Source organism: Podarcis liolepis (genome assembly GCF_965112155.1).
Source record: "Podarcis liolepis genome assembly, chromosome: 16".
NCBI lineage: Eukaryota > Metazoa > Chordata > Lepidosauria > Squamata > Lacertidae > Podarcis > Podarcis liolepis.
Window position 1 is genome coordinate 40092784 of NC_139567.1, and position 15355 is coordinate 40108138.

Sequence of the window (15355 nt, forward strand, 5' to 3'; positions counted from 1 at the left end):
GAACAACATTTTATGGCGTCGTTTTAAATCAGATACCTACACTGTTGGAAATTGGTTTGGGGGTGGGGGGTGGGAATGAAATTCCACCAGGGTGAACTGTGAAATGAACATGTATATCTGGCAAACTCTGAAATGTCTTATAAAATATACCAACAGGCAACCATGTTAAAGTACACCATATATTGGGTACATAAATTCTTTCTTCTTCTTTGGTATATGGCCAATGTTTTTAAAAATATTATTTTTCTCATTGGCTACCATGTGGTAGAGAATGATCTGGAAACCATTATGAGAAATATATATATATATATATATATATATATATATATATATATATGCTTTCGTAGATTTTCACGGGTACAGGAATGCAGGTTTTGGTGTCTTCGGGTGTCTTCCCGTGTAAGAGTTGGGGTGTCTAGGCGACGTTTCGACGAGGTCTCACTCGTCATCTTCAGGCTGGTGCTTTCGGCTTCTTGTTACTGGAACAGAGCTGTAAATATATATATATATATATATATATCTCGGGGGAACATGTTTGGGTGAGCATATAGAGAAGCCAAACAATGAACATAAGAGGAGAAGAGGAGTCCTGAAGAATTATGCTAAAGGCCAATCTGGTCCATCCTGTTCTTGCAAAATTGCCAGTTGATGGGAAGACCACAAGCAAGATTTTGTGGGCCACCTGGGCCCGCAAGTCAGTTTTCCTAGGAAATCGGAGGTGAAACTAACCCCTTTCCAGCCCTGGGAGGAGCACAGGGAGCATTCGCACAACACACCTACACACTACTACTACTACTATTAAACACTGCAGCCAACACACAGTTTGGAAAGATCTGAGTTAATCCTATGCACATTCTGTAAATCTTGTAAAATGTTTTCTTTAGCCCAAGGGCCACATTCCCTTGTGGGAAACCTTCCAGGGGCCACATGTCAGTGGTGGGCAGGGCCGGAGGCAAAAGTGTTTATAACTTATGCTTTTGTACAAGATGCAGCATTCGAGGTGCACAAACCAAACACACACATTATTTCGATTCAAGGACACATTCCAGCCAGGCAAAAGCTCTCAAGGAAGGCATAGAGCAGGGCTAGCGAGGGAGATGTCCTAGGGGAGAGTCCTGGGGGGCAGATATAGAGGCCTGGAGGGCTGCATTTGGCCCAGGGGCTGAGGTACTCTGCCCCTGCTGTAAATAAATAAATAAATTTACTTGGAAGCAAGTCCCATGGTGTTCAATGGGACTTACTTCCTGCTAAGTGTGCTTGAGGTTGCCACTTAAATGTTGCTAAGGGGTTAACTTTCCACCCCACCCCCAACACTCCCTGAAACTTTTGAAGACATGTACAAAAATATTAATCCAGTTGCCTGCAGGATTCTCTGAAATTGGAATTTACTGCGATAATCAAAACGTATGTTTTTGGATCAACACGACAACCTTTCTTCAAATACCCCCACCCCACCCCCTTGAACAGGCCGTCTAAAAGGGCATCCATAGTCAAATCCATCATATTTATTACATTTAATCAAAATTTGATTTTGGTTAAATTTATTCCATATGCATTGTGCATGACGTGTTCCCATTTCAAGTCCTGAAACACAGCTCTATAAATATCTCCCTGTTAAGTGGCAGCTACGATGGATCAGATACTTGGCCATTGAACACTAATATGTTCAGGGCCAAAGAAAAGAGCCAGCCTGGTAAAACGCCTAGAGTATTGGGCCTTGGGGAACCTGGGTTCAAATCTCTGTGAAACTCAGCGGATGACCTCAGGCCAGCCAATATATGTCTTACCTAACCTCCTTCAGGAGGTGGTGGCCTTTCATTCATTGGAGGTTTTTAAGCAGAAGTTAGATGGCCATCTGTCATGGATGTTTTAATTGAGATTCCTGCATTGCAGGGGGTTGGACTAGATGACCCTTGGTCCCTTCCAACTCTACAATTTTATGATTCTACCTCGCAGGGTCATTGTGAGGATAAAATGGGATAGTCCCTATGTGTGCTAGCCCCAGCACTTGGGAGGAAGTTACCTCAGATTAACAAAAAGCTGAACTCTACATCATCATAAAATTGTTATACCAGGAATGGAGAACCAGTGGTCTTCTCAATGTTTCAGGACTACAACTCCCATCAGCCCCAACTAGGATGGCTTATGGCCAGAGATTATGGCAGCAATAGTCCAGCAACATTTGGTGGGGAAGGTGGTTCCCCACCTTTAACAAACTACACTTCCCAGGATTCTTTGGAGGAAGCCAAAGTGGTATGATACTGATTTAAATGTGTGGTGCGGATGAGGCCAACTCCTATCATCTTTAGCCAGCATGGCCAATGGTAAGGAATTATGGGAGTTGTAGTCCGCAACATCCAAAAAGCACAGCATTGGTTACCCTTGGCCTAGGGCAGGTTTCCTCAAACTCAGCCCTCCATGTTTTTTGAGACTACAATTCCCATCATCCCTGACCACTGGTCCTGCTAGCTAGGGATCATGGGAGTTGTAGGCCAAAAACATCTGGAGGGCCGAGTTTGAAGAAGCCTGCCCTCGGGCCTACTCAAAATACTGTAGTTTCTGAGGGTCTAACAAATTTCCTTCAAGTGTCCTTATTTCTCCTCAGAAAACTGCAATTCCCAGTGTCTCTAAGGGAAAGAGTAAAAAAAAAAGAGGGACTATGAAACCAGTCAGGGCTGAGCTCAATACATTTTGCTGCCTGAGGCAGTAAACACAGCATACACTGTTGGTTAAGAGGCCTAGTGCCCAGGCTGGTGAGGTAATTTTGGCACCTGAGGCAGAAAGTCCAATAAGGACCTCTCCTCCTTCCCTGGCAATAATAAAAAATAGAACTTTTAATTCAGCAGCTAACAATTTGCTGCCACTTTATAACAAGCCCAGTCCTGCTTAACAGCAGCACAGGCGACCTGAAGCCATTTTACAGGTGGAGGTGTTGCTCTGTCCTTAAGGCAGGACCGCAGGCCTGAAATGTGGCCTTTGGGTCTCTTCCTTAGGCCGCACATCCTCCTCAGCCATATGCCTCACCCTCCTTGATTGTTTTTCCCTGGCTGGAATGTGACCTTGAACTCTGATAATGCTCCCTGCTTGCATGGATGGAGGGTAGAAAAGGATGTGTGAAGGATCTAGCCTTCCTTAAAAAGTCAAAATCCATATTTGCCTGCAGTTGCCTCTGGGGAAAAAGCTTGCCCAGGCTGAAAAAGATTCCTTATAACCTACCTGCCTTAAGGTATGGCCTGAAGGTGCACAAGGCCCCTACCAGATGAAGCGAGGCAGGTGTGCGTAATTGCAGAAGATGCAAAATGTCAACAGGTGTGTGGATCTTAGCATCAAAAGTACTTAATTGATAGAAAGGAGAGAACCTCACAGGCTCTGAGGGGCTGAGTTAAGTAACCAAGGTGAGGACATACTCTAGAAAGAGATGAGAGCAGATACAATTTATATGGAGGCCAGGGTTGACAAGAGCTTTTTACGTTGCCAACTGTGTTTGACTACTTTTAAATTATTAGCTGGTGGGGGTGGGTGACTGTTTTAAAATGGTCTTGTTTGGCTTGAGATGTTCTTAATGGTTTTAAAATGTTGTTTTTGTTTTATTTTTAATTGTATTACTTTACTGCTTTGTTTGCTGACTTGGGTTCCTTTGGGAGGGTTTTAAATTAATAAAATTAAATAGAAATTTAACTGATAAAAAGATATCCACATTTAAAAAATAATAATAATCCTATTTTTCTTACTAATTTAGCTGCTCTACCACTGGAAGGGTGAAAATGGTGGAAGACACTCCCATAGATGACTCCACAGTCCGGATAAATGTAAGTGTCCTTTGTGGCTGCTGCCTGTATTTCACCTTGCAGACCTTTCTCCCCAGAGTAAAAACTACATATCATATGCAAGCATGCGTATTGAAATAGTTTTTATGCTGTAACTCACTCTCTCTCTCTCTCTCTCTCTCTCTCTCTCTCTCTCTCTCTCTCTCTCGCTTAAACACACTTTGCCCCAGCTGTGAGCAACCAACACTTCTGTAACCACATGCTGGGAAATGGTAGCTAGGACATGCACTTAAATTATGGAACTTGCACCCACAAGAGGCAGTGTTGGCCACCAACATGGCTTTAAAAGAGCATTAGACCAATTCATGGAGGATGAGGCTATGAACAGCTACTAGCCACAATGGCTATGTTCTACATCTACAGTGGTGCCCCGCAAGACGAATGCCTCGCAAGACGGAAAACCCGCTAGACGAAAGGGTTTTCCGTTTTTCAATGCGCTTCGCAGGACGAATTTCCCTATGGGCTTGCTTCGCAAGACGAAAATGTCTTGCGAGTCTTGAGGTTTTTTTTGCTCCCCCCCCCCTTTTTCTAAGCCGCTAAGCCTTTAATAGCCGCTAAACCGCTAATAGCGCTAATCCGCTAAGCCGCTAATAGGGTTGCTTTGCAAGACGAAAAAACCGCTAGACAAAGATACGGAACGGATTAATTTCGTCTTGCGAGGCACCACTGTACCTCCAATGTCAGAGCTATTGTGCTCCTGAATACCATGGGAACTTCAAGCAGGCAGAGTGCTACTGCTCCCATGTCCATCTTGCAGGCTTCCCATAGGCATCAGGGCGGACAGGATACTGGACCAGATGGGCCAGTGACCTGATCCAGCAGGCCTGTCTTATGTTCTTATGTGACAATGTATTGGTTGAGGTTTTTGGACTAGGACCTGGAAGACTTGGGTTCAAATCTCCACTCAGCTATGAAGTTCACTGGCTTACTTTGAGCCAGTTGATGGCTGTATTTATGTTATGTTTTAATGCACCCAAAGCTTTTCCTATACTGCAGCACAGAAAGAGTGCGGTAAAGAAGGCCTGAGATATTATTGTGTCTGATGCAGAGCAGCAAAAGGATACCCCCCCACACCCAAAGTCTGCCCAAATATTTTGGTGCCTGAAGTAGAAAAGCCTACAATCAACCTCTTCCCAAGCCCCCACAGAAATGAAATGAAATGAAATTCCAGAAATGATATATTAGATAGCTATCAGTTTGGTGCCTTCTCATGACACCCCAAAAACAGCTGTGTCAACCAGTTGTGGTTGGTGTCATGGTTGGAAGTCCCTCTTCAAGACACTGAGTTTGGATAAGGGATGGGGGCAAAATTTGATTGTTTGCATTTTAAGGGGAACCCACCTAGTTCATGCTTTCCAAAGCAACACACAAACCAAAAACGTGAGAAATTTGTAATTGCCTGAATTTTGCAATGCAATTCTCCAGCCAAGTAATGTTCACAAGGCATATGTTAGTGAAAATGACATACAAAAATGTGTATATTGGGGGAAGCTGCTTTGCAAAAATATGTGTTTGCAGAAATCACATGCAAATATGCGTATATTAGGATCGATTAATAGTAAAATACTGGTGACTTTTATTGCTGATTTTAAATTAAAAATAATTGCAAACTGATATGGAAATGTGGAGAAGCTGAGTTTAAGCTTTTATAAATGAGAAATCTAAATTGGCAGATTGCCTCATCCCTAGCATGCACCTTTGCCCTTTTGGATGGTCAACACCTGCTTTCCAAAATTAATTCTGCTCCTTGTAAGAAGCTCTGCATTGAGTTGCTAAATGAAGAGAGAACATCTAGTATTTTTAAGGCATTGTTTTCAGCTGTAGCTGTAGATTTCCAGTAGCAAATGTGGGGTGGGGAGAGAGGGTATGAAGTTGTTTTATCAGGTTCGAGCCTGCAGCTTATGGAACGTTATGGATTTCTTTTGCATTGTCTCCTGAGGATTCTCCAAGATTAAAAAGTAAGGTACTGTGCATCCGGTTTGGCTACAAACTGACTGGGGAAAGCACTTGTGTGCTAATAGGAAAAACACAAGCCTTATTTTTTTCACCTGAAGGCAGTACATTATAGAGGAAAAATAATAACTCACCCTGTGTGATTTAGATAAAAAAATATATATATTTAAAAACTCTAGCATAGGATCTCTAGCCAGGGATGACCCTACTACAAGGTGGAGTGAGCTATCCTGTGGCTCTGGTGGGAGACTTTGGGGATGCAACTGAAAGCTGTTCTAGCTAACCTTTTCTAATCCAAGGAGCCCAGGTCAAACTCTGTGGAGGGCCAATTGCCAAAATGCACATGACCGAAGTGTAAAAGTGTGGCTGAAGTCAAAGTCAAACTGAATATCTTGATATTGCACATGGTTATGGGCCATATTAAGAGAAGGGCTGTAGCCTAGTGGTAAAGTGTCTGTTTTGCATGTGGAAAGCCCCAGGTTCAGTTCCAGGGCTGGGAGAAGATTCCTGTATGAATCTGAGTTCACCTGGGCACAGTCTTGTCCCTGTCCCCACCCCAAGTAGGGTGAGATGCACTGTATTTGTATTTCACCTGAGAGCAAGTGTGCTATAATGGTTAGAACATCACACTCTAACCTGGGAGACCTGGGCTCAAATTGCCACTTTGCTATGAAGCTCACTTGGTGGCCTTGGGCTAGTCACTGCCTCTCCGCTTAACCTAACTCATAGATTAGTTGTGGGTATTTAAATCAGTAGGGGGACAACCTTGAGCTCTTTGGAGAAAAAGGTGGGATATAAATGCAACAAATAATGACTATACTTTAAATTACTGTATTATTTCTAAATACTCATCTATGCATTGAAATTAGCAAATGCAAACTTTTGGTCCCTTCTTTTGGAGGCGAGGAGTGATGATGCACACCATCCTACTCTTCCTGTCGCTGAGGAGAGTGTTCCACAAGTGGGGAGCCATAACCTCCCTCTTGTGCATAGGTGCCACTATTTTGGTTACATAAGAAACAGAATGCACAGACTGAACATCCGAAATAGAATCAGTGCTCCCCCCAGGGGGTACTCAAGGGTACGCAGTACTGGCACCTCTTTTTGTTGTTGTTAAAGAGTGTGGCACTTAAAGTAACAACTTAATGGTGAGTACTGCCACCTTTTTCTAGGAAAAAAAAGCACTGGAAAGAATGGTGATAAAAAATAAGCATACTGCAAGTATTCAGGCTCCTATCCTGGCTCTGGTGACATGTGAGCCAGGATGGATGGGTAGACCCATCAATTATGGTCCTCCCAGTTTCTCATATTTCCAATCTTAAAATTAGTTCTCCACATTTCTGCAGCAATTCACAATTATTATTTTTATTATTAAATAAAATTCTCCTGAAAATGTCAGCATTTTTGTGTAAATTTCTACTAATAAAACACATTTCTGTATGCAATTTCCCCTAATACAATGGATTTTTGTTTTTGCACAAACACGTGCATTTTTATGCACACTTTGCCCTAGTATATACATTTTTGTACACATTACTTGATTGGAGAACCACATTGCATATTATGTCGGATACTGCAAATTTGGTAGGTTCTGAGTCAAATTTCTCCCCCATCCCTACCTGTGACAGATGTTGGGGGAATGCTGCAGAATTGTGACAGAGTTTCTTCTGTATTTAGTGAAGTGTGTGTGCACATCTTGGGGTCTGGCTCAAGCCAGCCGAATATGTACAACTGGGGCTTTGGGGAATTAAATTGAAAAGGTACAAGGTGAGGTGTAGAAATCATGACGTGTGAAGCGAAATGGGAAGCTCTTGCTTTGGCGGGGAGTTGCCACAACCCCTTCAAGGTGTTCCTGAACCTGTCATCAGGCTGTTGGGCCTCCTTTCCAAAGGTAAATAAGCCACATAGTAAGAGTGTCCGCAGCTGACATTCACCGGGGATACCAGCTCAGGCCGAAAGGAAGAGGGCATGCATTGGCTGAAGGAACCAGCATATATGGGAGTTTGACGCCAGTGCAGTGTGGAGTGTTTACCTTAACAACTAAGGAATTATGACTAATAATCTGAGGATCAATGCAGAAAGGGGACATAAGAGACGTTCAGGCAAAACACATGCAAAAAAAAAGAACAGCCATCCCAACTGGTTCCCTCCAGATGTTGTTGGACTCCAGTTCCCCTCAATCCAGCCAGCATAGCTAATGGTCAGGGATGATGGGAGTTGTAGTCCAAAACAGAGGGCACCAGGTTGAGGAAAGCCTTGGTTGTTAACAGTTCGGGAAACCCTGGTTTAGAACTTTTTTTAAAAAATGCAAAGCAGCCTAGGAAAGGCTAATTGACACTTGCAAGAGGCCTTTAGGCTGCATTTTCAGTCCTAGCAAAGGAAACTGTTTTTTTGTGCTGGGGGTGGGGAAGGAATTGCATGAAATGTCTGTTTAGCTTGAATTTCGTATTCCTCGTAATTAACATCATTCCGTCTGATTAGTTGCCAACAAGCTGTTGCAGCAGCTGCTTAATTTCCCAGATCTTTATGGCGACCCTGGCAAGAAAATGTGGGATCAGGTGTTCCCCCTAATTGGGAGCGATCTTTTGCTGAATTTAGCCAAACGCTCTTTGACATTTCACCCTGTTGGGGTCTTGTAAAAGTAAACTCCCGTTAACTTCACTGGGAGGAGATCTGGGAGATATGGAATAAGTTTTAGGGAAACTGCTTTTGTGCTGATAAGGATGTAGAGAGAGCTGCTTTGAGGGTGGCACTCAATGTTAAGGAGAGATGTGAAGGTAGTGTCATGTGGCTTGCTTTTTCTCCCTCCTCCAAATAACGCCTCATTCAGGAGTGCAGAACCTTAGACCTGGGCACCAAGTGTGAACAGATAAAGGTGAACTTGGCTAATTTGGACTTTCTGAATACAACACGCTAACTGAAACTCAACCATCCATTGAGAAGTCCACTTCTCCAAATACGTCATAGGATCTTAGAGTTGGAAGGAACATATTTTTCCTGTTTCTAAAAAACTAGTATGAAGTGGAAGTCAAATCAAGGCTGCATCATAACAGCAGCACCAGGAATATTAGTGTCTGTAGCAAGGGAAACTATATCTTCTCCTTGTAGTGTCTTAATTCTGGTGAACGTCATGACCTGAGACCCACTGGGGTTAGCACAGCAGGCAGACATTTCTGATCATACATTTCTTTCACAGCACTAATATTTCTGTTTTGAGTTAGCGGGCTGTAAGTTATTGTTCTTAGAAACTATTGGCAGCTAGCAGGACACCAAGGAGAGCTTGTGCCAATTAGGAACTCAGAGAAGCTGCTGAGTTCCTTCAGGCTAACTGGAAGGTGAACTATGGCTTCGTAGAAAGGCAGAGTGCCCCTATGCCCACATGTTGATGTCACTCCGCTTACACAGAACACGTTTCTGATACCTGAGAGGTACAACTCAGGAATACCATATCTGAGTGTTACAATTCAGAGGCTTCATCCTGCTAAGTGTTGAGTCTGCAGAAACACGTTCCCACAGCTAAACTGCAAGATGTATCTAGGGCTGGATCTAGACACATTTAAAAAAAGTGTTTCAGGAAAACGCGTTGTAAACTTCATTATGGGAAATTACGTTGGCGAAAGACGGGACTCCACAGTGCCATCTGGTGTCAGTGTTATAACACATATAAAACTAATGTAGCTGAGTCCCATGATCGCTTAGGTCATAAGATGTGTCCATAGTTGCAACTGCAAGGCCAGTTATGCCTAGCGGGCCTAAATTTGAGATAAGGGCCTAGTTTTGCCCCTGCCCGTGGGAAGTGTTGTAGTAGTTTGATGACTCACTTTTGTGGTCACTGGGCTGGGCAGTGAGCTGTGGCCTAACTCCCACCCCTGGACAGGCCACAAGAGGACCATGTGAGGGGCTATGAGCTGGTGGAAAGAGGGGAGGGAATTAAAAAGGGGGTAAAAGAAGAGGCGACAGGCAGGCTTGTCTCGTTGATGGTTGAGTGTGTGAAAATGACACACACAAAAATAAGGAGAACCAGGGAACCAGGGAAGAAAGCGGGGTGGGGGAGTTGAAAAGGCTCATTCCCTCTACCACAACCAGCGCCAGTCCCCATCAAAATACATTTTTAATGCATTTTATTTAAATGTATATTTAGTGGGCTATCTAGATAGAGCAGTCAAGTCCCAACATTTCCTGTTTGCTAGAATGGGCACACACAGGAATGTGGCTCCAGCAGGGAGGACTTCCTGTCAAACCTGCAGGAGCTACCTCCCCCTGGGTGTGACCATTTAGAGATGGGTGTGACCTAAATAAAAGGACTGATTGTGTTGTCAATTCTCTCTTGGATCTTTTGCTCTCTTGATGTCCTTTCTTCCCCTGCTCTTTGCCTGCACATGGCTCATCCATAACAAAGAATGTAGGCCCATGTTGTAAGTCTGAGACTTAGCTCAGACTTCTCTCATACCCTCCAACATTTCTCCAATGAAAATAAGGATATCTTCTTCTTCTTCCCCACCACCCAGCTGACTGTGATGCTCTAACCACTGGGCGGCTTTCAACATATATAAAAACATAATAAAACTATACGCGGCAGTCTTCAGATAACTTCTGACTATTGCATATCTCCTTGGCTTCCTGGGTTGTATAACTCAATACCCTCCAACATTTCTCCAATGAAAATAGGGATGTCCTAAGGGAAAGCGGGATATTCTGGGACCAGATCAGAAACCAGGATGGCTTCTGTAAATCCAGGACTGTCCCTGGAAAATAGAGACACTTGGTGGGTCTGTCTTTTCTTCAATATAATCTACAAATGCGCCAAGGCATCCTGGATTGCTTCATTAAAAGGCTGAAACCAGCTAACTAACAGCTTCCTATTTGCTGCAAAGGAATGTGTTCTGATCTATGCTCACTCACGTGAGTAAGGAAGCATAATATACATTCCTACATATTTTCCCTCTAAATAGGCCAGGAACAGAACTGCATCATTTTGAAAAGTTCAAAAACTGGTTTTGCATAGCTGTATTTTCAAATACTGAATTCCTCAAGCATTGCTACATACAAACAAACCTATTTTTAAGACAAAGCCGAATCCTGGCCTGGTCAGCGATGAGCTAATATGTGTGTATGTGAACCAGCTTGCAAAATAGCTCTTCTTTTAGGGCTGTAATATTATTTGTGACATATATTCTTGCCCATCCAACAAGTCCTCTCATCTTAACATTGAAAAGAGAGAGGTTCAGAGTTAAACTAAGGGATTGTGTATGATAAAACACAGAGGCCTATTTGTTAAACGGCTTTGTCTTATGAAACCAACCCCCCCCCGTCTGTCCGCCCGCCATATTCTTGGTTTTCCCATTACCAGTTTTATTGGGTTTTCTGTCGGAAAAAGATGTCATCTGAAGCTTGTAGCTGAATGCTGACTTAGATAGTATTTTGTGCAACACACACACACCTCCAAACAACCCAGCGTCTTTTGAGTGTGTGTGTGTGCGCGCGCGCATGTGTGTGTGTAAAACCCTCTGATGCTCATAAGCAATGTGGCTCCCTTCCCAGTTAGCGCTGTGGGGCGGAGAGGTCTTTGTCTTTTGGATGCTTCTCCCACACTCTTCCGTCACCTGACCACAGCAGAGGTGTGAGGGAGGAAGCAAACTGTGTTCCACCTACTGATGCCAAAATATTTCTCTCTTCCCCCGCACCGCCCCCTTCTTTTTATAGCTAAAGGAAGATGCATCTGAGTTTCCTAAGTTTAGGTTGTTTCTTTTTAATGGAAGAGTTGGATTATTTTCGCCATATCTGGCCTTCTGCAGTTGTAATTTGGGGACATCAGGTTTTATTTGGGGGGTGCACTTTTCATATACCGCCTGTTTCTTGAGAATCCCCACTATTTTGATCCATTTTATTTTTAAGCAGTCCTGGTGACCAGCCTGGTGCCCTCCATATGCTTTTGGAGTGTAACTCCAATCGACTGAGCCACAGCCTCTGGCCTGATCCAACAGGGCTCTTCTTCATGCTCTTACGATGATTGTTCTCATCCCATTGCTGTGGGAAATCTCCACAACGCCATGAATCAAATTTTTAAATTCTACTAAGCTCCGCCACAATATTGGTGGGAAGGGCAGATTTGCAGGTGGCTGCAAGGGACAGGAGAAACCACAGAAAGTTGCTTTTCTTCCTGTCCCATGGTGGATATTGCCCATTTATTTATTTTGCCCAAGCCTAGCCACTCAGCTACCTTAGTAAAAAAAACACACACAAACACACACACACAAACCATGTTTAAAATGCGTTATAACACCGACACCAAATGGTGCTGTTGGAGTTCCATCTTTCGGCAACTTGATTTCCCATTATGAGATTTACAGTGCGTTTTCCTGAAACTTTTTTTGATGTGTCTAGATCCAGCCTAAGAGAAAAGTGTTGCATGAAGTTGGGACTTTGTCCTTCTGTCTTTAACCCTAGCTGAGTAAGGGGTTTCATTTTAACGAAGGCTTCCATTTTAAGGAACTCTACCATGTTTCTAACCATATCAAATAATTCCTGCACAATTCTTGCATCTCTGAGCCCCAGTGCTCCTACCCGCTGGCTGCCTATTCTTATGAACAATTAAATGGGCCTGTGTACAAATTAATGTGCATGTCAAAAGCACAAATCCTACTCCACTCCACAGGTAACTGTTGTTAACTCTGTGGGTTAAACCACAGAGCCTAGGACTTGCCGATCAGAAGGTCGGTGGTTCAAATCCCCGCGACGGGGTGAGCTCCTGTTGCTCGGTCCCAGCTCCTGCCCACCTAGCAGTTCGAAAGCACATCAAAGTGCAAGTAGATAAATAGGTACTGCTCTGGCGGGAAGGTAAACGGCGTTTCTGTGCGCTGCTCTGGTTCGCCAGAAGCAGCTTAGTCATGCTGGCCACATGACCCGGAAGCTGTACGCCGGCCAATAAAGCGAGATGAGCACCGTAACCCCAGAGTCGGCCATGACCAGACCTAATGGTCAGGGGTCCCTTTACCTTTACCTTTACCTTTACCTAGGTGCCACTTAATCTGAGCGATTTAGATAAAAGTCATTTTACCCATTGCAAGAAATTACCATGGCAGTGTTCAACATAGTACTTCAAGTCAATCCACTGAAATACGCTTAACAGCACAGAAATACTGTAATAACTGTAGGGGTTACTCGTGCGCAAGTTGGTGCCACTCCTGGCTAGTTTGCCTTGTTAAACCTTTTCTGTCTGGACAGCCCTACACTTCGTGGCTGTTCAGTCGCTGGCAGAATCCGTCAGTGGGCGTTTCTTAAACCTTTTCCAGCATAAAAGTTGTTTGACTCCAAGTCTCCTCCTACTCTCCCTGCGCGGAAGTCTTCTGCGCAGGGAGGGCGTGGGTAGTGGAGGACCCGTGCTCTCCTCGCTGATCTCCGGCAAGGAGTCCTGGAGCCCCCTCGCCGATTCCCCCATCTGCCCCCCTTTATCCCTGGTGTTACGCTGATTTCCTTCCCCAGCTGGTGAGCCGCCTCTCCCCCTGCTGGGCCCTTCTCCAGCATCGTTTGAGAGCCTCGCCTCCGCCTCTGGCTCCGATGTCAGTTCCCTGACAAATACCACCAACGGTACCAAAAAGGACTGATAATAGTATTAGAACACTGAAATATCATAGAAACGTATGAAGCCATATTACACTGAGTCCATCTAGCTCAGTAATGTCCACACTGACTGGCAGCAGCTCCCCAGGGTTTCAGGCAGGCGTCCCTACCAGTCCTACCTGGAGATGCCAGGAAGGATCACGGGCCTTTATTCCTTTGATGCGGACTCTTGCTTTTAAAAGGGTGACGTTTACATATGGTCATCAAAAGGGGAGTGTTCATATGCCTCAGAGGCAGCACTTTTTATTCCCACTTCATGTGTGACCAGGACATTGAACCCTGAAAGCTACTTCACAGAGTAAGGCCGAGTGAGGCCTGCCTTCAATTGAAGATTCCTCCGACTGCAAGGGACTTAGGATATTGTTCACTGGCAGGTTGACATACAATATTATAAACTGCACTTCCTGTGACTGAGAAGTACTTAACCTTGAGGCTTCCCAGGGCTTCCTCCTGACTTACGATGTCCTTTTTATAGGATGGCTGATGCTAGTGTTTGAGTGATTTCATTGCCAACTCCCCCGTTCTATGGGGTTGGTTTTTTTTCAAAGGCCTACTGTCCAATTTAATGGGCAGTAGGCCTTAAAAATACCTACCCCTTTAATAGCGCCGCTGAATCTCTTGCCCTTAGCGATTCATCCCTCGAAAGCTGTGTCGCAAATGCCATTCGGAAATCCGTTAACACAGTAACCTTTGTCAGTCTCCCAATTCGCCCTCCTCCTGGGGTGGCAGGAGATTGAGAAGGAGCCAAGTCTGGGAGAGATGACCTGCTGACCCACCTTAAGCTGGGGAGGAAGGAAGTGGTCTTTAAGGTAACAGCGATGCCAAGACCTGCTGTGTGACACGCCCAGAGAGCCATTCCATTCTGATGCCGTTTGGGCCCTGAAAATGAAATGGGAAATGCTAATGCAACGCAGAATCCATCATACAAGCGCTGCAAAACAGCCGTGAGCTTGTTTTGAAGGCTTGCAATAAAAAATTCCTCCTGCGGTCATGTCGGCCCTTTGAAGCAGATCAGGAGTTCTTCCTCACCACTCTTCGCGCAAACGCACGCACACACTAAAAAGAAAAAGAAAAAGATGCAGTAGTAGCTGTTGTTGTTGTGCTTAAATAATACAGGAATTGGAAGAATGTTTACTTTGTAAAATTCAGTTCTGGTCTGCACTGCATTTGATAAAGAGGACTTTAGTCCACAAAATTTTTCCTAAAAATACTTTAAAGCTGTTTGTGGTGGGCTTGCCGCAACAGTCTTTCATTGACTAGCTCTTTGGAAGCTGCAAATACAACCATAACTCCTAGCCAGCACTTCTGTGGATGAGAAAGAGACAGCAGAGGCTTTGTATATTGGTGTGAAGCAGGAGAAACCTAATACAAGAGGTCAGATAAATTTAACATATTAAAAATACTATGAAAACCAAAGGGGCTGGCTTAGAAATTGACTACCAAAAGACAAAGTGATGTTCACAAGCTTCGATGGCTGTGGAAAGTGTTAAGAACATCAGGTGAGCTTTGCTGCTGGATCAGGCCAAAGGATCAGGCCATCTAGTGCAGCATCCTGTTCTCGCAGTGGCCAACCAGATGCCCCATTGGGAAATGCACAAGCAAGACCTGAGCACAAGACCACTATCTGCTCCTGAAGTTTCCAGGAACTAGTATTCAGGAGCTTGCTGCCTCTGACAGTAGAAGGTAGAACATAGCCATTGTGGCTAGTAGCCACAGTCTTATCCTCCATGAAATGGTCTAGTCTTCTTTTAAAACCAATGTAGTTGGTCACCATCGCTGCCTCTTGTGGGAGCAGAATCCAATAGTTTAGCTATGCGCTGCATGAAGAAGTACTTTCTTTTTGTCTGAGGAGAGTCCCGGGGGCCGAACAGAGAGGTCTGGAGGGCCACACTTGGTCCTCAGGTCTGAGTTTCCCCACCCACCCTTTAAAGCAGTACATGTTTGCTTCCTCTTTG

General features: G+C 44.3%; 1 protein-coding gene across 15 annotated transcripts in view; it reads left to right on the forward strand.

Annotated features, from left to right (window-relative positions):
- The window catches only part of TBX4 (T-box transcription factor 4), a 126488-nt gene that overhangs the window by 19027 nt on the left and 92106 nt on the right, over positions 1–15355 (forward strand). For 13 of the 15 annotated variants that reach the window (XM_083479904.1, XM_083479910.1, XM_083479920.1 and 10 more), the window contains one exon: positions 3740–3809. In XM_083479904.1, the coding sequence (XP_083336030.1) occupies positions 3740–3809 (70 nt within the window). Of the gene's footprint in view, positions 1–2918; positions 3310–3739; positions 3810–15355 lie in introns of those variants that run through there. The other 2 variants (XM_083479908.1, XM_083479911.1) reach the window with 2 other exon arrangements.